The 21376-nt window shown below is 38.3% G+C and overlaps 1 protein-coding gene across 10 annotated transcripts in view; it reads left to right on the top strand.

Moving 5' to 3' along the window:
• The window catches only part of wwox (WW domain containing oxidoreductase), a 946567-nt gene that overhangs the window by 15370 nt on the left and 909821 nt on the right, over window positions 1-21376 (top strand). For all 10 annotated transcript variants that reach the window (XM_043706559.1, XM_043706563.1, XM_043706566.1 and 7 more), the window contains exons 3-4: window positions 1829-1886; window positions 3187-3365. In XM_043706559.1, the coding sequence (XP_043562494.1) occupies window positions 3296-3365 (70 nt within the window). In that variant the 5' untranslated portion in view covers window positions 1829-1886; window positions 3187-3295. The remainder of the gene's footprint in view (window positions 1-1828; window positions 1887-3186; window positions 3366-21376) is intronic.

Genomic DNA, 21376 nt, shown 5'->3' with positions numbered 1-21376 from the left:
GGAACCCTCCAACCACAAGGGATGAACTCAGATTTCTCCAGTTTCCACCTTTCCTTCCCCCCTCCCCCCACCTTGTCTCAGTCCCAACCCTCGAACTCAGCATCACCTTCCTATCCTGCAATCTTCTTCCTGACCTCTCCGCCCCCACCCCTACTCTGGCCTATCACCCTCACCTTAACCTTCTTCCACCTATCGCATTTCCAACGCCCGTCCCCCAAGTCCCTCCTCCCTACCTTTTATCTTAGCCTGCTGGGCATACTTTCCTCATTCCTGAATAAGGGCTCATGCCCGAAACGTCGATTCTCCTGCTCCTTGGATGCTGCCTGACCTGCTGCGCTTTTCCAGCAACACATTTTCAACTGTTCCGTATAGTCTAGTTTGGAAAGATTGAGTTCTGTAGGTGTTCTTTGTGTTTCATTGTGTAATTTTGTGAATAAATTTTTTGTCTGTTTTGAACCTGGTAGTCAACCTCTCTAACTTAATCCAGCAAGTTTCACTGCACACTTACCAAAACAAATTGCTAAATTATGGTCTGGGCTGCCTCCTTAAGAATATTTTGAGTGGTCTGGTCTAATCCATAACACACTCCATGCTGCTTTCTAGCATCAAAATCACAATGAAGCAATATAGTATTTGTCCGCCTGAGAAACATCTCAAAGAACAAACAAGGGCAGATTATTGCTCTTTTATTGAGACTTGGCTCAAGTTCGTATGAATGTGGGGCAGTAATATATTATGATATTGCCAATTGGAAAATGTATGTCCAGAACTGAAATGTTCATATATACTTCACAAATCTCAAAGATTGCAAACACAAAGATCAGCTCTTTAAAAATGCTTCAGCATACACATACTATGTTGTGCATCATCTGTCTTTTTTTTATTTCTAATGTGTGTGTCTGTTGCCTTTTCAGACAGCAACAGCTATGAAAGGTGTGCAGTTGCCTGGTGTTCTCCCTCACCATTGTTAATTTGGTCACTTCCGAAGAGCAGGAGCCAGGATTTACTTCTCTTGCAATAAATAAAGACTTCAGCTTAAATTGGCCTCCAACTACTTCAAGTTTTTATTGCTGAGAGCACTTCCTTAAAAGGATTCCCTGAGTAATGGCTTCAGATGATGGGCCACATTGGATATGGTTCAATTTTTTCATTTAAAAAACAGATTTGTGCTACAGATTACAGTTATAATACTGTTAAATTATGCTATGAATGATATATAAAATAATTGTAGCAACTTAGATTTTTCAGAAGTATACAAAGGTTGTTTTCCTCTCAACTCTAAATTTAAGAAACTATTCAGATGGCTCCATACTATAAAAATGCGGCAATGTGGAAGTTTTCTCTGTCCTGAGCCTAACATTTATGGGGTCAAAGCTATTCAAATTCCTTTTGAACTTTAGTTTAATATGTCTGTACCACACACTCATGCAGTACATTCCAGATCCTAACTGCATTAAAATGTTTCCCCCCCACCCCCCCGTGGTTTCTTTGGGTTCTTTGCCAGTCACTTTAAGTCGACATCTGAGTTTTTAATCATTTAACAGGTTAGAACAATTTCTCTCTCCTTTATGTCTCCATTCTTTGTGCGATTGAATGCTTCTAATAAATACCCTTGTGATCTTCTCGAAAGAAAATAACCCCAGCTTCTCCAATCTATGGGTCACCAATGCCTTGCCAGCACTACTCTCATTCCAGGAGTGAATAAAACAGAATCCATGTGACCATAGTGCCTTATTGCTAGGGGAATATTCCATTATTTTGGAGTTATAGTAGAGTATATTTAATATTGAATTAAATTAGTGTAAAAATTGTGCTCTTTGTTTTATAGATTTGCCATATGGTTGGGAACGAGAAACAGATGATAATGGTCAAGTGTACTTTGTTGAGTAAGTATATATAAATTGAATTGTACCTTTCTGCTCCGTATGATGTGATAGTGGGGAGAATGGGACTGTAATAGCAATTTGAGAATGCTTCTTTTTGACAGGTTTGGTATGTGATCTCACTCGCCTTTTGTTTGACGAGAAAATTGGGAAATAAGATGCTAATGCTGTGGCTGAGTTAAACAGCCATAACTATGTCTAGTTTTGTTGTACTTGGGTTCCTCACCCACTACATGTCCCTACTGAAATGGCGGGTTGAAGAGTTGAACATTTCACGCTCTTTTTTTGCAACAGTTTGCCTCACTTTTCATTTTTAACCTTTTCCTTTTGACTTGCTTCTCAGTGAGAAGCATGGCCATTATATAGATTCTGGATTTAAAATGTTGAATAAGGATGTTGTATCTTTGTCTTTTCTAACTCGTGCTACCACACATGGTGGCTCAGTAGTTACCACTGCTGCCTCTCAGCGCCAGGGACCTGGCCTCAATTCCAGCCTTGGATGACTATCTGTGTGGAGTTTGCGCATTCTCCCCGTGTCTGCCTGGGTTTCCTCTGGGTGCACTGGGAGGTTTCCTCCCGCAATCCAAAGACGTGCAGGTTAGGTGAGTTGGCCCTGCTAAATCGTCCATAGTGTTTTGGTATGTGTAGGTTAGGTGCATTAGTCAAGGGTAAATATAGGATAATTGGGTAGGGGAATTGGTCTGGGTGGTTTACTGTTCAGAGGGTCGGTGTGGACTTGTTGGGCCAAAGGGCCTGAATCCACACTGTAGGGATTTTATGATTCTAATAACAATAGATCTGGTGATGGGGCATTTCCTTTTATTAGTATAGGATAATAGGGTAGGGGAATTGGTCTGGGTGGTTTACTGTTCAGAGGTCGGTGTGGACTTGTTGGGCCAAAGGGCCTGATTCCACACTGTAGGGATTTTATGATTCTAATAACAATAGATCTGGTGATGGGGCATTTCCTTTTATTAGTTTTTATAGATACCCTGTTTGAAAAGAGTAAGTGCAGTGTTGGGAATCACTTGTGCAATAAGTTTGGATTCTAAACCACTAGTTTCTATAGAGAAAGCAGATTTTGTTTAGAGCTGCTTCTGGCTAAGAAAGAATTCAATTTGTGGTAAAAAGAATACTCCATTTCAATTATAATTTCTACTTTTATGTATACAATTAGAAAGTGAATGGGTAAAAACAGCGGGGTAATAATGGATTCAGTTATTTTGTCTATTTTATTCCCCATTTGATTTGTTTAGATCTTAAAATTAATTGTGAAAGTTGCTTATAACATCTCTTCTTTTAGTCATATAAACAAAAGGACCACATATCTGGATCCACGCTTAGCATTTACTGTTGAAGAAGCATCTGAAAAACCAAATATTCGGCAGAGATATGATGGGAACAGTACTGCAATGGAAATTCTACAAGGTCGAGACCTAAGTGGCAAAGTTGTTATTGTCACTGGAGCCAACTCTGGGATTGGTAAGTAGCACAGATTTCAGTATTACCTTCCTGATGAATAGAAAATGTTTTATAGTTGGAAATTGAGAAATATTTTGCCTCCCTTGATTTTTTTTCCTTGCTTTGAATGCAAATTGTGACTTGGTTGGTGTTGGATGGCTTCCTGCTGATTTATTTTACTTGAAACATCAGGCTATACATACATGTATTTGCAATACTACAGGGTCCAATCTTTATTGAAAGTGTACCTGTGGCATATGAGTAAACACTATCTAATCATTCCCTCACTACTCTTGTACTAATGCTGTTTCCGGATTTCTGCTTTCCATGTGCAGTATCAATATGTCATAGTGCACCAAAGGTTCTTCCGTTGAGCAGAAAAGCACCACGCAACCACCAAAGAATATACCTTGTCTTTTGCAGTCTTTTTGATCAATCGTGTTGCCATTCTTGTAGTGTTCTCTTGAGCTCAACTGAACATTTTATTATGATAAATATGCGGTCAAGTTAACTATTTCCAGCAGATCCCAGATATGGCTATTATCACAGATTAGGGACAAAGAGGGCAATTATATAGGTGGACCTGCAGGACACTGTTAGTTTATTTGATGAGTTCTTTGATCAGTGTTTATTAAAGAAGAGGGTGCCCTCCGAATATCAAGAAGTGGACATGATTAGGTTGATAGATGGGGTGAAAATTCATGGGAAGTATGGAAGCACTAGCTCTACTTTTGAGTTAATAAATTGCCTGGTCTGGATGACTTGCATCCCGGATTGTGAAAGAATCTAGGAGATGGTGGGAAGACATACCATAACTTTCTAACCTTTTTCTAGAAGGAGGCAGGATGCAAGAGGATTAGAGAATGGCAAATGTGAGAAAAAAGTGGTGTAGAATTTAGTCCTGATGGTAATTGGCTGGTGTATGTAATATCACTAGTATGGGTAAGGTTTTAAAATCCTTATTGGACAAAATAATCAAGGCTCTTGGAGAGTTTCAGTTAATTAAGCGGAGCCCGCATGTATTTCTACTTTGAGTATATTAAAAGACTGAACTTTCGTAGGCCTCTGTGTTAGAGAATTCCAAAGATTCTCAGTCCTCGTGAGTAAAAAAGAAACAAACAAAAATTTGATCTGTCGTAAGTTGTATCCTGATTATTTTTGCATTATACCTGGTGATTGTATAGTGCATAATCAGGGGAAAGATTTTACAATCTATGCTTTCACATATTCTCCTCCTCTTCCTTGTCAGCCTTTTGCAGGGACTGTTCACTCCAGGGCACCCTGGTCCACTCTTCTTCACTCCCAACACATCCCAGCACCCTGGTGGCACTTCCTCTGCAGTTGCAGAAGATGTAATGCCTGCCCATTTAGTTCCACCCTCCTCACCATCTAAGCCCCCAAGCACATATTCCAAGTGAAGCGCTCAATCTTGTCTACTGAATTTGCTGCTCATAATGTGGTCTCCTCTACAATGGAGTGACCCCTTTGTAGAAAACCTATGTTCTGACTGCAAAAATGACCCTGAGCTTTCAGTTACCTGCCACTTCAACATACTACTGTGGAATTTGAAGTCAATAAATATCTGGAATTAAGATTGTTCTGGTGACCCTGAATCCATTGTTGATTGTCAGGAAAAACCCATCTGGTTCGCTAATGTTCTTCAGGGAAGGAAACTGCCATTTTTATTTGGTCTGGCCTACATGTGACTCCAGACTTATAGCAACGTGGTTGACTCTGAACAATTAAGGATGGGGCAATAAATGTTGGCCTGGCCAGCAATGCCCTAATTCTGTGGATGCATTAAAAAAAACTGTTTTCTGCCTGTTAGCCAACCATTAATCCATTCCCGTACATTACTTCCAACCTTGTGTGCTTTGTTTTTCTAACCCCCACTCCTTCTCTGGGGGATCTTATCAAAAGCTTTTTGAAAGTCCAACTAGTTTTTGTCAATTGACCTCCCTATAACAATTTTGTTAGTAAAGTCCTGAAATCTCCATGTTTGTTAGACATAAGTTCCCAATTGCAAATCCAAGCTAATTTTTCCCAATCAGCTCATTAAAACCAGTGTCTATTTATCCTATCCATTATAATAATTCAGCATTTTCCCTACTACTAATAAAGGCCAACAGGTCTGTAGTTCCCTGGTATATCTCTTGCTCCTTTCTGAAGTAGGAGTGATGTTTGCTAGTTTCCAACTTGCAGAGATCATTTGAGAATCTATACAGCTTTCCACAGAATTTATGCAAACAATGCACTGACTATCTCTCCAACCACCTCCTTAAATACTCTAGTATGTAGACTATCAAGTCGTGGGGGCTTATCAACTTGCAACCCCATTAATTTTTCCAGTACTGTCGTCTTTGTAATACTAATTTTCTTTATCTCCTTATTCTCTTGAGTCACTTGGATCTCTACTTCTGGGAGATTTCTTGTGTCTTCCTCTGAAAAATAGAGACAAAAGTAATCATTGAGCTTCTCTGTCATTTCTGTATTCCCTGCCATTTCTCTTGTACCCATTATAAATTCTCCAGACTCTGCCTGTAATACATTTGCATTTATCTTAGCTAAACCTTTGCTTTTTATGTCGCTAAGGGTGGCCCTGGAAAAATACAGCAGGTCAGGCAACAATCGGACTAGGAGAGTCGACGTTTCGGGCGGAAGCCCATTATCAGGAATGTGCAGGAGGAAGGGTGATTAAGAGATAAATAGGGGGATGCGATTGGGGCTGGGGGCGGGGGCAGGGAAGTCGGTAGGAAGGCGATAGATGGTTGCAGATGAGGGGTAATTGTGATAGGTCGGTGGGGAAGGTGGAGTGGTAAGATGAGAAGAAAGATGGACAGTAGCACAGGTCAAAAGGTGTTCTTTCTCTTGTTGATGGGTGTCTTTGATTTGGCAGTGGAGGCAACCAAAGGCTTGCATGTTCTTGGGGGAGTGGGAGGGGGATTGAAGTAGTTGGCCACAGGGCAGTGAGGTTGTTTGGTTTTACTGATTGCATTCATATTATAGTCTTCCTTCCCTTATCAATTTCTTAGCCCTTTTCTGTATTCTAACACTGTCCAACTCTTAGATTTCTGATAACTTTCTCGGCCTTTTGTTTTAATCTTGTACATCCTAAAATGCCTTTTTTAACCAGGGTTGATTGGTCTTTTTTGCACCTTGAAGGAACAAGTACTTCATGTAAGGCATGTAGTAGATCTTTAAATATTACCCATTGCCTACAGTCATACATTTTAATGTATTTTTGCATTCAGCCTCATACAGCTTGTGCCTCTCACCTTTGTTATTTTCCTCATTCAAATTTAACATCCTTGCTTTAGATTGAACTTTATCTTAAAATGTAATGTAAAATTCTGTCATTATGGTTATTTATTCCTAAAAATTATTTTACATCAAGATTATTAAGTAGCTTAAGAAGTTTGCATCATTAATGCCAGGTCTAAAATAGCCTGTAGTCAGCTCCTCAACATACCCTCTTGAATACTGCAGTGCACTCCAGAAACTTGTCCTCCACAGCATTAGTGTTCAGTTGATTTATCCAGTCAGTGCACAGTTTGAAGTCACCCATGATTATTGTGTTGCCCATCCTGTATGCTTCTCTCTGCTTAATACCATGCTGCATAGTTTTTGGCTGTCTATAAATAACTCCAAACAATGCTTATTGCTCCGTGCTGTTTCTTAGCTTCACCCAAACAGATTTCACATTGTTCTCCTGATCTGGGGTCCTCTCTTACTAATGTATTGATCCCAACACTTATCAGCACAGCTTCACCTTCTTTTCTTTGACTGCCCTTCCTAAATGTTAAATATTCAATTCCCAATCCTGGTCACTGTGTGGTCATGTTTCTGGAATGCTGTTATATCTTAGCAATTTACAATGTTTTGTGCCTTTAGATGATCTGCCTTACTGCAGATATTGTGTGCATTCAGTTTGCGTGTCTTCAACTTTGTCTTTTTGACACTGACTTTTATAAGTCCTATCTCAAAAATTGACAGGCTGGTTTAAAGAAAACTTGAGGCTCAAGGAAAAGGAGAGTTAGCATTGACTGAAACAAGCAGTTGGCTTCAGGAAAAAGTCATGAGGTGTGGCAAAGTAAGTGACTTGTTTTTCAGACTGGAACATTGAAAAGGAGAAAGTGAGGACTGCAGATGCTGGAGATCAGAGTCGAGAGTGTGATTCTGGAAAAGCACAGCAGGTCAGGTAGCTTCACGAAGGGCTTATGCCTGAAACATGGATTCTCCCGCTCCTCGGATGCTGCCTGACCTGCTGTGCTTTTCCAGAATCTCACTCTTGACCCTGGAACATTGAAGACAAAAGTACTGCCAAGGCTTACTGTTAGGGTTTTTTTTGATTGATGGAAATGACTTGGATATTGAAATTCAGAGTAAAATTTCAAAAGCAATGATATGAAATTTGGAGGTGTGGCAAACATAGGAACCAGAGGAGGCCATTCAGCCCATTGAGCCTGTTCCACCATTCAATGAGATCATGGCTAATCAGTAGCCTAACTCCATATGTTTGCCTTATATCCCTTAATACCTTGGCTAAACAAAAATAACCTCACTGATTTAAAATTAACTGATCCTGCATCCGCTGCTGTTTGTGGAAGGAAGTTCCAAATATCTGCTACCCTTTGTGTCTGGAAGTACTTCCTAACAGCTCTCCTAAACATTCTGGTTTGAATTCTTAAACTAAACAACTTTGTACAATGCAAGTTTGACAGGCTGCTAGTCGACTAACAGAATGAGCAGATAAATGGCAGATGCAATTTCATGCAAACAAATGTGAAGTCAGATTTTTTTTAGATTAGATTAGATTACTTTAGATTAGATTAGATTACTTTACAGTGTGGAAACAGGCCCTTCGGCCCAACAAGTCCACACCGACCCGCCGAAGCGCAAACCACCCATACCCCTACATTTACCCTTTGCCTAACACTACGGACAATTTAGCATGGCCAATTCACCTGACCTGCACGTCTTTGGACTGTGGGAGGAAACCGGAGCACCCGGGGGAAACCCACGCAGACACGGGGAGAATGTGCAAACTCCACACAGTCAGTCGCCGGAGGCAGAAATTGAACCCGGTCTCTGGCGCTGTGAGGCAGCAGTGCTAACCACTGTGCCACTGTGCCGCCCATTTCTTGGTAGAAAGGATAGGGTGATGTAATATAAACTAAATGGCACAGTTTTAATGTGTGTGGAGAGACGGAAGTACATGTACAGGACATTTTGAGGTGTAGTTATCAAAATATGCAGGATTGTCGGCTTCATAGACGTATGGGGAACATTGCCAGAGAAGTTATGCTGAAGTTATGAAGTTTTGATTAGAACATAATTATTGTGTCCGGTTCTGGTCACCATGCAAATGCTAATGAGGTTATAAGAAATAGGAGTTGGAATAGGCTATTTCTCCCCTAAAGTATGCTATAGTATACTATACAATTAAGTATGCTATACAATTCAATAAGATCATGACTGACCAGATTGTGGTGTTAACTCCACTTTCATGTCTGCCCCCTATAGCCTTTGACTCTGTTTGGAAGGATGTGATGCCCTTGAGAGAATGTTGGAGAGATTTTCCAGAGATGACAGATTTTGGTTACAAGGTTGGTTTGGTAGTATTCCCCTTGCAGCAAAGAGAGTTGAGTAATTTTATAAAGGTTTTGATCACACCTGATATTAGTGGAGAAGTCAGATCCAGCACTGAAACCTGATTTCATTTACCATATTTTGCTTTTAGCATTTAACAAGGTGGACTTTCACTGAAACAATAATATGCAATGTTGTAGATTTGGGCTTAAAAATAAAGCAAGTTTTTAAAAATGGAATCATAGAATCACTGCAATGCTGATAGAGGCCGTTCGGCCCATCAAGTCTGCATTGACCCTCCAAGACCGTCCCACCCAGACCCACCCCATCCTTGTAATTTCCCCCTCTCCATTTACCACAACTAATTCACCTCGCCTGCATATCCCTAGACACTATGGGGCAATTTAGCATGGGCTGTGTGAGGACACCAAAGCACTTGGCAGAAACCCATACAGAATGGAGAGCATGTGCACACAGACAGTCGCCCAAGGTTGGGAGCTAACCTGGGTCTCCTAGAGCTGTGAGGCAGCAGTGCTAACTAGTGCACCACCCTGCATCTTCACCCTTTGCAAAGGAAGTGAAGATAAGTTAAAAATACAATCCTGTTCATCTTAACAGCATCCCATTACTGTTCACACATACCAAAGAGTAATCATGAGAATAGTCTTTTTATGGAGCCTTTTGTACAACCATATTTAGACTTTCTTAACTTCAAATAATCCCTTCAGAGTTTCAATCAAAAAATTTAGTTGAGAACTTTTAAAGTTTAAAAATCTATGAGCACCAGGTTATATTTCAACAGGTTTATTTGCAGGTACCAGCTTTCGGAGTGCTGCTGCTTTGTCAGGTAGCTAGCACTTTTAAAATAAATGTCTTACATTGTGATAACCTCTTTCATAATGCTCCTAAATTATGTCCCTTTTTCAAAAGCAACTGTTTCAAATATCCAGCTTCTGCGAAACTGCCCAAACTCAAATGTTTTCTTCTAAGCTATTGACCTTTCCCTAATCAAGGGGAATAAAAGGAATCTAAACTGAAAGCTGAGTGCAGTACACTGTTAACTTTATTTGCTGGTAAACTCTGCTAATGAATATACAACCCTATTGAACACCAGGAGCACACTCCTACTGTTTTATAAGTAAGTTAATCATTAAACCCCTTTCGATACCCAGACCAAAACCCAAATGCCACTGGTTGAAATTCAAACTCGAAAACAAATTATATTAAAATCTCTCCACTTCCATCGCAAGTTGTATGAGATAGTAAAAAGTTTAGCTGGATAGTTAGAGCAAAATACTAACAGATATTAATGAGTCACCAGGACCTGTTGCAGAAAATATGGTATCCTAACTGTTTTCTCACTTTGTGAATAACGATTGGAGTAACACTTGCGTTGTGCTACAGAACTAAATTTTTGTGTTAAAGCCTTTACAGTCTTCTAATTCACTACTTTGCATTTCACTAGTTTATATTTTCTGTTGTATCAATGACGCACAATTTTGGCCTAGTGGCGTGCCATCTGGTGTGGAATTAAGCCATATGAATAAGCAGCCTTAATTCTGCTAAGCAAAATGTACTACATTAACCTGCTTCCCACTGGGGAGGTGCATTTTGCGTCAGTACCACAGGCAATAGAAATAAGTTGGCAGGACAGCACTCCTAAACATAAAGTTTGCCAGATAATGGGAATATGAAATCAAAACAAAAAAATTGTGAAAATGCTCAGTGGTTGTGGCAGCATCTGTGGGGGAGAGAGAGAGAGCGAGAGTTAATGTTTCCAGTCAATAACCCTTCATCAGAACCTGGAATGTTAACTGTTTCTCCCTCGAGAGATGTTTCTAGACCTGAGTATTCTGTATTTTTCTGTTTTGTTATGACACATTTAAATGTTGCTGTTGACTCTTGCTGCAAAGTGAATATGCGTGGATGTCTGTTAACGGCACAATTGAAAACAGCATACGTTTGTTGCCGGAGGTGGAACAGACACATAGGTTAAGTATAGGAAAGCATGTACAGCATATTTGAAACTCTGTCTCAGCAAGAGTTGCTGCCTTCAGGCGATATGGGATAAAACTAATTGAGCAAAAAAAAACTGAAGCAAGACTGATTGCAGTATTTGTATGTAAATTTCAGGCCCTCCGTTCTTATTTTGCAGAAAAAGATGAACTTGGAAATTCACGAGTTAGCAACAGTTTAAATGGCTCCCATGTGTTGAATAAATGTAGAGGTCGCAAGCACGAGTATTCATTCTTTCAAGCTGTTGCTATCCAAATGTGTTTTAACATCAATGTCCCAGTGCTGATAGTTTGTTGTAGTTGGCTTGCAGAAAAATGCACAGAGCCATAACTGTGTTTTCATTAAAAGCTAAAGTACAATATTTTCTCTGGGTTTGCAAAAGCCATTAAAAGGAAGTCTTTAGAGAGTCTTTGCTGCTGCAGTCTGGAGATATTGAACGAAGTATCAAGATGTTATGTCATAATTATTTGTCAACAAACCGTGATCAACTTGTAAATCTGTTAAACCTGTATCAGTTTTGACTCCTGTAAATATCACTATGCAAGTGAAACTTGCACTGTCAGATCATTGTTGAAATACTGTACTGGTTGATAATAGGCAAAGTTGTATTCTTAGTTTTTGTTATTATTTGAATATCCTTCAAGGCTTAGTGGTCAAGCACAAAATGTATTGTTTAATTCAACAATTTTGAATAGTTCTGGCGCAGAATGATTGTAGTGAGGAAAATCTAGTGAAGCTGGACAAAATTTCGTTGCCAACAGTCGAATCAGTTATGGCTACCATGCAGACACTAATGATCAATTGATTGTACAAGATGTCAGAACAGGTCTGGTGGTTGATCTCCTAAAAATGTGCATTTTTTTTTCTCTGTTCAACCGTTTCAAAGGTCTATTGAACTTTGATCAACATAGTTGGCAGGAGAATCAGTCATTCAACAAGTAAATCAAATTGAAGAAAATACTAATTACAAAGTAGGTCGCAGGAGTTTGCATTTTGAATCTGGATATATTGTACAGTCTTCAAGTATGTTTGCTTGCCAACTTGTAATTCAGCCCATTTTGCAGGTTTTGTGTAGTACAATGGTGAATTGTGGTAAGATCAATGTGTATGTAATGATCTGGAGAAGTTAAATTAGGTAGGTAAGAGTTGTGTAAAACTCAAGCACAAGGTTGGCTTTATATTCTCTAAAAATATAGGAGAGTGTTTGTGCACCTACAGTAAAAATATTTAGCATCAATTGCAACTCCAACAAGCTAGTCTTTGGGGTAACACCAAGCAACTCATAGAAGATCCTTCAGTGCTAAAGAAATTAGGGGCCCACAGTGTTGAAAAAAACTATTATTTTGTTTGTTACTGTGATGTTCCAAATGTTTAGTTCTACTCATTTTAGTAACTTAATATACATTATAAAGTGCTTATAAACTCTCAATTTGCGTTTCAACTTGTTAAACTGATTATGAAATCTATCTTTATTTGGATTCTAAAACTTATCTTGTATCCTGCTAATATTATTTGATAATTAAATTAAAGAAATAATTCTTCCCATTACCCGTATACAAATCTGAAGGTACTTTTTAAATATTTGAAAATTTGAATTTTCAATACTGAGTTACATGAGCAATTTATATAGAGCCTCTAATATAATGAAATATCCCAAAGTACTTCACAGTGGCTATAAAGAAAAGTATGGACTGAGCCATTTAAGGAAAAATTAAGTTGGTTGATTGATAGCTAGACCAAATAAGTACGTTCTAAGGAGTGTTTCAAAGGAAGAAAATGCGAAAGATGGGTAGAGAGCTAAAGGGCGGATATGCTAAACTGTGGGGACGAGACAATTAGACCCAATGGGTGAGCAATTAAAATTTGGGATACACAAAGATCAGAATGAGAACGGCACAGATATCTGTAAGAATTATGGGACCAGAGGAAGTTAGAGATTGGCAAAGTTATGGAGGAATTTGAAAATTAGGATAAGAAATGGCTGAGAGTTAGGATGGGGAAGTGTTTGGTTGTTTGTAAGATAACAGCATAAAATGTGGAAGATCAGCCAGGATTGCATTTGAATGGTCTACTTTTGAGGTAACAAAGGTGAAAACGTTGCATCATGTTATGGCAGTGGTAATAGGGGATTTTTAAGTATCAAACCATGCTATGATGTACTGTAAAAATATTTAAAATTTGTTTTAATTATCTTTGTGATGAATATTACAAAGTGCAAATAGTTTGGAAATCTCATTGAGAAGTCACCAGAATTCTCCTTTTTCCTAATTTAAAGTTGCCTTAGTTGGAAATGTTTAACAATGCTATAGGCAGCTTGGACTGCGACGTGTTTGCCAGTTTTCCTTACTCCCTCAGTCCTTTTGAGTAGAAGGGCTATGTTGACATGAACTTTCACAGTTAATTTACTGAAGATAGGCTTTCCTGGATTTTTCAAATGGAATTACTTTTGCTCTGTTCAAGATAATTCAGGAAAAGATTAATTTTTGGAATCATTGTCTTCCAGATGTTTGTGACTTAGCATTTACCATAGAGCATCTAATCATGAACTTTTTCTGACGTTTTATGCAAAATATAAGAACACAGGAACATGAGAAATAGAAACAAAAGTAGACAAAAAAGTAGCCTGCTCCATCAATCTGATTTTACACTTCATCTCCATTTTCCTGTCCATTCTTCATATCTCATGATTCCTTTGGAGACCAAACATCTGTCTGTTTGTCGCAGTCTGTAATGTAGTCAATCGTGGAACATCCAGAACCCTTTGTGAAGTAATTCCTCTTCACCTTAACCCTAAATGATTGGCCAGCTGATCCTGACTTTGTGACCCAGTTTTAATGACCATGCGTCAAATGTTTGGATTTTGTTTTGCAACGCTGAGTTTTAATCAGTTTTGCTGACCTGATTGAAAGAGATGTTCCTCAATCACGATGCACGTGTTACTCTTCCAAAAAGAATTGCATATGTTTCTGGTTGAGGGTTGGGTCTGTGGTTTTTGGAATATCGGTAGATAGAGGCAATTTCTGAGACATCTTAGTTTTTTGTTGACGAGTGAAACAGTGGAGTGGAAGGAAAATGTAATCTGTTGAGGTTAGCTAACTAAGGTGGATTAATAGAAGTGTGGACTTGTTCCATGTTCTAAATTTTGTTCGTTGTGATTTTAGTAGGATGAATTGAGGTGAAATCCAAGTTGAATTATGTGCAGTATCTGGAAGATTTCCGTTTTGAGTCAAATGGCCATATCCCATTGTACATTGTCCAATTCTTTCCATGATGTGCTCTAAAACGCACACTCACTGTATATTCTAGCTGATGTACACTTTTGTTCCTGGAATGTTGCAGCTAATGCTGATTAAACTGAATTTATGATAGCCCCATCTCTATTTTTGAAGGTTGTGGAGGGTTGATGGTTGGGGTTTCTCCTTGAACTGTTTTATGACTTGTACTATCGGTGCACGTGTTTTTAGCTGAGAGTGAGGGGTGGGTGCTAATCCAACAGAGTATTATTTCCTGTCTTTTTCAATTTGGTTGAAGCTACATTTGTTACATGGAGCAATCACAATCTTGACTGGAGCCTTTCACAGTTAATATGAATGAATTGAGGAGTCAGGAAGCAAGAGTCTCTCTTTCTGCAACTTCAGTGTTGAAATAAATGGTCATTTAAAATTTTTGGAATCTCTCAAAACATTGGTCCTACGAGGCTTTGCTGCTGTTGTTCAGGCAACTGGTTGAGTCTTTTCGTATTGGGGGAGATTGAATTTTTATCAAGTATCAATCTGTCACCTGATGTAGGAGCAGTGCTCCGAAAGCCTTATAATCTGGTGTTGTGTGACTTCTGACTTTGTCAACCCCAGTCCAACACTGGTATGATGATGCTGTCCTTGACATTTTTTCAGAGAGGTTGTAAAAGCAGTGATTCCAAAAAGTCTAGGTTGGAAGGGTTTTAGGGCCAGTTTGATTATAGCTAACAGATACTGACTGAGACAAAAGGCTTTCAAAGTATAAAGAAGATACTTGTACAATGAAAGGGGAGTAGTCACTTTTCCCAGCTCAGTGTTTCTTGGTTTTGGTTGGGTCTTTAGCAGTCTGGCTGTTCGCTGAAAGCAGGCAGTCAGTTTTGAGGCTGCTGATCCATGGAAGAGAGTGCTCCATGCTGAATCCCTCTGCCATCTCTCATTATCCTGTAAGGTCCTATGTTTGATTTTATCTTTTCTGCCAAGAGGTGTTCATGGAGATTTTTCCAGGAATTTGGGGCAATATCATTAATTTGGGATAGTCTGTTGGATTTTTGGATAGATAGCTATTCTGTATTCTGTTCAATTTTGTTTGTGTTTCATTCGGTTATATTGTAAATAAATTCTATTTTGTTGAAACTAACCGGTTGGGCCAGCTGCAGCGCTCCTAGAATATGCACTCTACACTCGCTTGATACAACAAGCAAATTTAGGGTCCGGGCTACTTCGTTGAAATGTTTTAAGGGGGTCTGGCCTGATCTATAACAGGTTTACGAGATGTCCTATGTTCAAATCCTAGATGAGTCCCTGATCTGTTATGGACCAGGCCAGACCCCCTTTAAACATTTAAAGAAAGTAGCCCGGTCTCTAACTCTGCTAGTAGTAGTTTTAAGCCGGGATGATGCAGCTAGCCTAACCATTTAGTTTTAAACAAACAGAATTTATTTGCAATATGATTTGAATGAAACACAAATAAAACAGAACAGAATACAGAATAATTTAATTAGATTAGATTAGATTAGATTAGATTAGATTAGATTACTTACAGTGCGGAAACAGGCCCATCGGCCCAACAAGTCCTCACCGACCCGCCAAAGTGCAACCCACCCAGACCTATTCCCCTACTTTTACCCTTTCACCGAACACTACGGGCAATTTAGCCTCGCCAATTCACCTAACCTGCACATTTTTGGATTAACCGATCCAAAAATGCAAGAGACTATTCCAACTTAATGATGCTGCTCCAAATCCCTGTAAAAAGACCCCATGAGTGCTCTTGGCAAAAAATGTAAAGTCAAACATAGGGACAGAGAGAGAGAGAGAGAGATGGCAGAGGGATTCAGCATGGAGCACCCTCTTCCATGTAGCTGTTTCTTGGATCAGCAGCCTCAAAACTGACTGTCTGCTTTCAGTGAACAGTCAGACTGCTTAAAAACCAAACCAAACCTGAGGAAAGTTGACCTAGGAGAACTGGCCACTCTCCTTTAATTGTACAAGTGTTATTTAAACTTGAAAGCCTTTTGCCTGAGGCAGTATTTGTTAGCTATAATCAAACTGGCCCTAAAATCCTTCCAACCTAGATTTTCAGAATCACTGCTTTTATGACGTCTCGGGGAAAAAAAAATAAGGACAGCATAATGTCGTGAAAGGAGCAGCATTATTGCAGTGGTACCTCCACTTCATTTTCAAAGGCACTTGTAAATGGAGTTGAACACCTGGTCATTCAAGAGCTGTATTCATGACCTCATGATGTGAACATTGAGGCAGCTGAGAAATCCGGGTAGTGTGCAATAAATAGAATGCAAAGATGCAGAGGCAATGAGAACATTCTCACTATTAAAGCTTATTAAATAACCAAAGGCAAATAATGTCTTATGCAAAGTTACCTATGTCAAGAAGGAACCCCTTATGATGAAATACAAAATACAGATTTCTGAGCTTTCCTCGGTGAGGGAATATTTTCATATCTTGTTTAATCATGCAAGCTTATCTTAAGATATTTGCTGAGCAATTAAGCAAGAAATGTGTTTGTATTTTAGGAAGCTCCGATTGATGTGCTTATCTCATGAATGTAATTATGCTCAATATAAATTAAACCATTTGAAGAAGGTAGAATCCAACATTTTTAGGACTTAGCTTTGAAACAACTAATGATCTATTTTCTGAAAATTGGTAAAGCTTTAAATACTTCTAGTAGGAAACCATTATGGATCATTTTCGTGTTGCAGTTTAGATACTGTGTCTCGACAGCAGTGAATATTTCTTTCCATTAGAGGGCAATCTTGTTCTTTGCAAAACCCTAGTTGGAATCATAATTGATTTCCATTACAGGAAAGTAGAGCTTTATTTCAAGATAGGTATTAACTTAGAATCTAGAATTGTCATGTGCATTCCATAAGACACCAACAATAAGAATAAATCAACTTTTTGTGAGATTACAAAATCTCTTTTTTTTCTCTCCAGTTTTTCAGGCCACACATCACCTGGAGCCAAGAGCACAGATGACCTGGTCACAGATCATCCCCACTGATACTGCACTGACTACATGGGATGTGCCATAATGGCCCAGGGATGGAAATGTGCTTTGATTCAACTCCCCTTTGTGTTTGTTTCTTCAAAAGTTAGAAAATGCCTGAAAACTCTTATCCCTCCAACTGTGCCTTCAATCCCAATCCCTGCCTCTCCAATGTTTCCTATTTTCATTTTTTTGCTTTGTATCCACTTTGCTGCCTTTTTGCTTAGGAACATTATGTAAATATAGGTTGTTGTAATTATTAAGGGCTGGTTGAAATTTAAATTATGTTTAAGCAGTGCATAAGCAAACCTGGTATTTTTCTGGCTCATCGTAATACATGTCATCTCAGTTATTCCTTCTGATAAGACCCATTTAACAATATACATGTTGATGCTTGATTTGATGAGTATGAGTAATTTTGAGATCTTTGATTCTGAAGTAATGTATATCTTGTGTTTTACTAAAAGAACTTCTTTATCATTATAATAATCTTGGGGACTCCTATAGTTTTCAAAAGAATTGTCTTAATGGTGCAGTGTTCTCTCACTCAATAATAATAGTTCCCAAATTATGTATGAAAGATCATAATGAAATATTTGGAATTGTATTAAGTTTATTTTTTTAAATTTCAGTTGTGAATTAATTTATTTTTCTAGTTATTGTATAAACTCAATATTGCATTAATATAATAAAATATTGTTCAATTTCTGATATTGTAAAGGTTCATTGTTAGGCTTCTGTGCAAATCTGTTATTGCTTTTCATTCACTGGGCTCGGTTTTAAGATAACAGTTTGTGATCATGTGAACAGTTACAATGGTTGTATACGTCCAATTCAGATGTTCCTTGTTTTCTGATATGAACGGAAGTTTTTGATCTTTGCACCTATAACTTGGATAACAAAACTTTTTTTAAAAAAGTATCATGACGTTAAGTTCCACCCTGGTGAAGAAGAAGCAGTGTTTGAACTTTTAGATTTCACTTCAAGGAAGTGATCATGGAGAAATGAATCAAACCCTTGTTAAACTATACTTGAAATATAACTTTTCAAACCGTGTTGCTGTACGGTCTATGTTCTGTGAAAATACATGAATTGTACTAATCTACCGAGATTAATAATACATTTTGAAGTTAAAATGTACTACTGTTTCACAATTTGTTGCAGTTGAGAATTATGGAGTATTTGTTGTTTGTATACTATTGTAGACATTTCAGTTAGACCATTACAAATTTGTGGGAAGGGTACCATCCACTGCATCTCTGAACCCAGAAGTAAAAACAAGTGCAATTTTTGTTTTGATACCATTGCACCATTGGAACAAGAATAGACCATTTAGGGTGAGGACAGGTATTGGCTTAGTGTTGTTATTGCTAAACTATTAATCTGGGGATCCTGGTTTGAATCCCACTGTGGTGGATGGTGAATTTTGAATTCAATGAAAAATCTGGAATTAGGAGCTAATGAAACCATTGCCAACTGTCAGCAAAATCTATCTGGTTCGCTAATGTCCTTTTTAAAGAAGGAAACTACTATCCTCCCCCAGTCTGATCTATGTGTGGCATCAGACTCAGCAATGTTGATTCTTGACTGCTCTCTGGACAATTAGGGATGGGCAATAAATGCTGGCCTAGATGCCCACATCTGATCAATGAACTTTTAAAAATGTGGCTTTTCGAGCTTTTTGATCCAAGAACACGTGCAGGAAAGTAGCATGCATCAGAGTCAGTCCACAGCCCAGAAAAATGGGAAGGGGCAGTGGTGGTGGGTGGTTGGGGGAACATCTGGCAATAAAACCTCCTGTAACCTGTGACAAAATGGGTTGATTTGTGTGATTGATCAACTGTGGTGAACTTATATAATATGGAAAAAGCCAAAAGAGAAATGAGTTGCTTTTTAAATTTGATCTACGCTGAGTTCGTTGAATTCAAAGTCGAACCTGCAACATCCCTTCCAAGTTGAATATCTTTCTTCCTTGGGAATGTATTGCTATTCCTTCAGTGTTGTTAGGTTAAGATCCTGGAACTGTTCGTCAAGCAGCACTGATGTGTTGGTGCAGTAGGAACTGCCACACTTCAAGAAAGCTTCTCTAGCAATTCCTCAGGAAATAGGATAAGGATGAATAATAATACTGGCCTTGCCAATGAGGCCTGTAGACCATGCATATTTACTAAAAAAAAAATCGTGACTGCCTTTGCCCCATATCTCTCAAAAAAATTGGCTAACAAAAATCTGTCAATATTAGTTTTTCAATTAACAATTGATCTCATATGAACTTGGTATTAACAGTAGATTTCCAAACTTCTATCTTCTGTGTAGAAGTTTGTTAATTTCATTGCTGAGAAGTGTAGCTCTAATGTTTAGAAAATGCCGCAAGTCCTGAACTACTTAATTAACAAAAATGGTTTCTCAGTATCTAAATTAACTTATGTTCTGAATATCAAGGAACATAACCAGAGTTTAACTCATTGCTTCTCATAGTTTAACCTTTAGCTTCCAGGCATCAGTTCTTGGAAATGCTGCATTTCCTCCAAGGCCAGTGTAACATTCTTTTTATGTGCTGCCTATAAATGCTGATAGCGGTCTGTAATGTGGTAGAACCAGGATTTTGTATAGATACCCACTTTGTATTCTAGTGCCCTAAATACCAGAGCCAACATTCCATGAGCTTTTGAGATTATTTCCTGCATCTATTTGTGATATTTTAATGATCTCTATCTTCAGACTTTCATTCATGCTTTATTTTTGACTGTTTAGAAAGTATCTTGTTCTCCTTTTTTGCGTCCAAAATGAATGATCTTTCACTTGTCTGCATTGAACTAAAATGTGGCTATTCCCTTCGTATAATCTATTATCTCTCCCTGTACTTTGTTTCCATTTACACTGATTACAGTTGCACCCATCTTTGTATCATTGTCAAACTTGGAAATCTGGCTGTCTCTCATATCATTTAAGTAGTTCACAAATGTGTTGAGAAAATACTGTGAACATTTGAGATCTCGATGCTGATTCTTGTGTGACACCACCAGTCACATTCTGCCAGTAGAGCATCTCATTATCTGTGTTCCTTATCTCTGGCCTTGTTAGGTAGTTTTTTTAATCAGGCTAATAAATTGACATCATTTCCTTGTGTTTCAACTTTAGTTAATTGCCTCTTATGACAGACTTTCTATAAAATGCCTTGTGGGCATTTCTAGAATCTGTATACATTTCCCGTCCACTACTTTAGTAACCTCTTCAAAAATCAATTGTGTTGTCATGCGTGAAGCTCCCTATACAAATCCAGGTTGGTTCTCTTTGATCAGCTGAACATTTTCAGGATGTTCAATCATTCTATCCTTAGCTATGAACACTGTTAACCTTCTAACAGCCAGATGTTTCCCTAACCAATGACTCAACCTTAATAATGGAATGGTGTGTAATATATTTACATCTAATAAAGGGGTTCCAAATTGAGGAAACTTTCAAAGGTTATGGTTGCTGCATCTGCAATGTTCTCACTTCTTTTAAAATACTGGAATGGCAACCATCCGGTCTGTGGGTTTTGTCACTGTTTTGTGTCAATATTTTCTTCATTTATATTGCTTACTAGCTTTTTTTGCCACCCTTTGCATCAATTTCCTTTGCAAAGATAAATACAATGTGGTTTTAACAATGTTTTAAAATATGGTTTTAAAATTGTGTACTTTTCTTTCACTTTTAAGATATCTATTACCTCTTAAATTATCCATGGCTGTAGATTTTTGGCAAGTGGATCTCTTTCCTGTCAGTGGTATAAACACTGTATCACATTGAGTTTTTGTTTTTAAACCCACTGGCTGTCTTTATTTTTGCCCATTAGCAAGTTTGCCCAGTTTCCTGTTGACGGTCTCTGTCTTATTGTATTGAAGTGGGTCTTAACTAAATCAAGCATTTGTTTTACTGTTTCGTCTTTCCATTTTTCCAAAACCTCATTCAACTTTGTCAATGTATAGCTATGGATAAATGTTCACACTATTAAGCTGTTAACTAAATTTAACTCATTGCAAAATTTAACATGCTTGCCCCTTTGCTACTTCTAGAGTATCTTGTAAAAATCTATTCTGATTGCATCAAGAAATTCATGCTTTTTTGACTGAGTCTGCTTATTCCAATCAAATGAAAGTTGAGGAGTCCCTTTGCCATATCAGCAGGTTAACAGCTGT

The sequence above is a fragment of the Chiloscyllium plagiosum genome, chromosome 17 (assembly GCF_004010195.1).
Source record: "Chiloscyllium plagiosum isolate BGI_BamShark_2017 chromosome 17, ASM401019v2, whole genome shotgun sequence".
NCBI lineage: Eukaryota > Metazoa > Chordata > Chondrichthyes > Orectolobiformes > Hemiscylliidae > Chiloscyllium > Chiloscyllium plagiosum.
The sequence above is the reverse complement of the archived record's forward strand: the minus strand, read 5'-3'. Positions and strand labels throughout refer to the sequence as shown.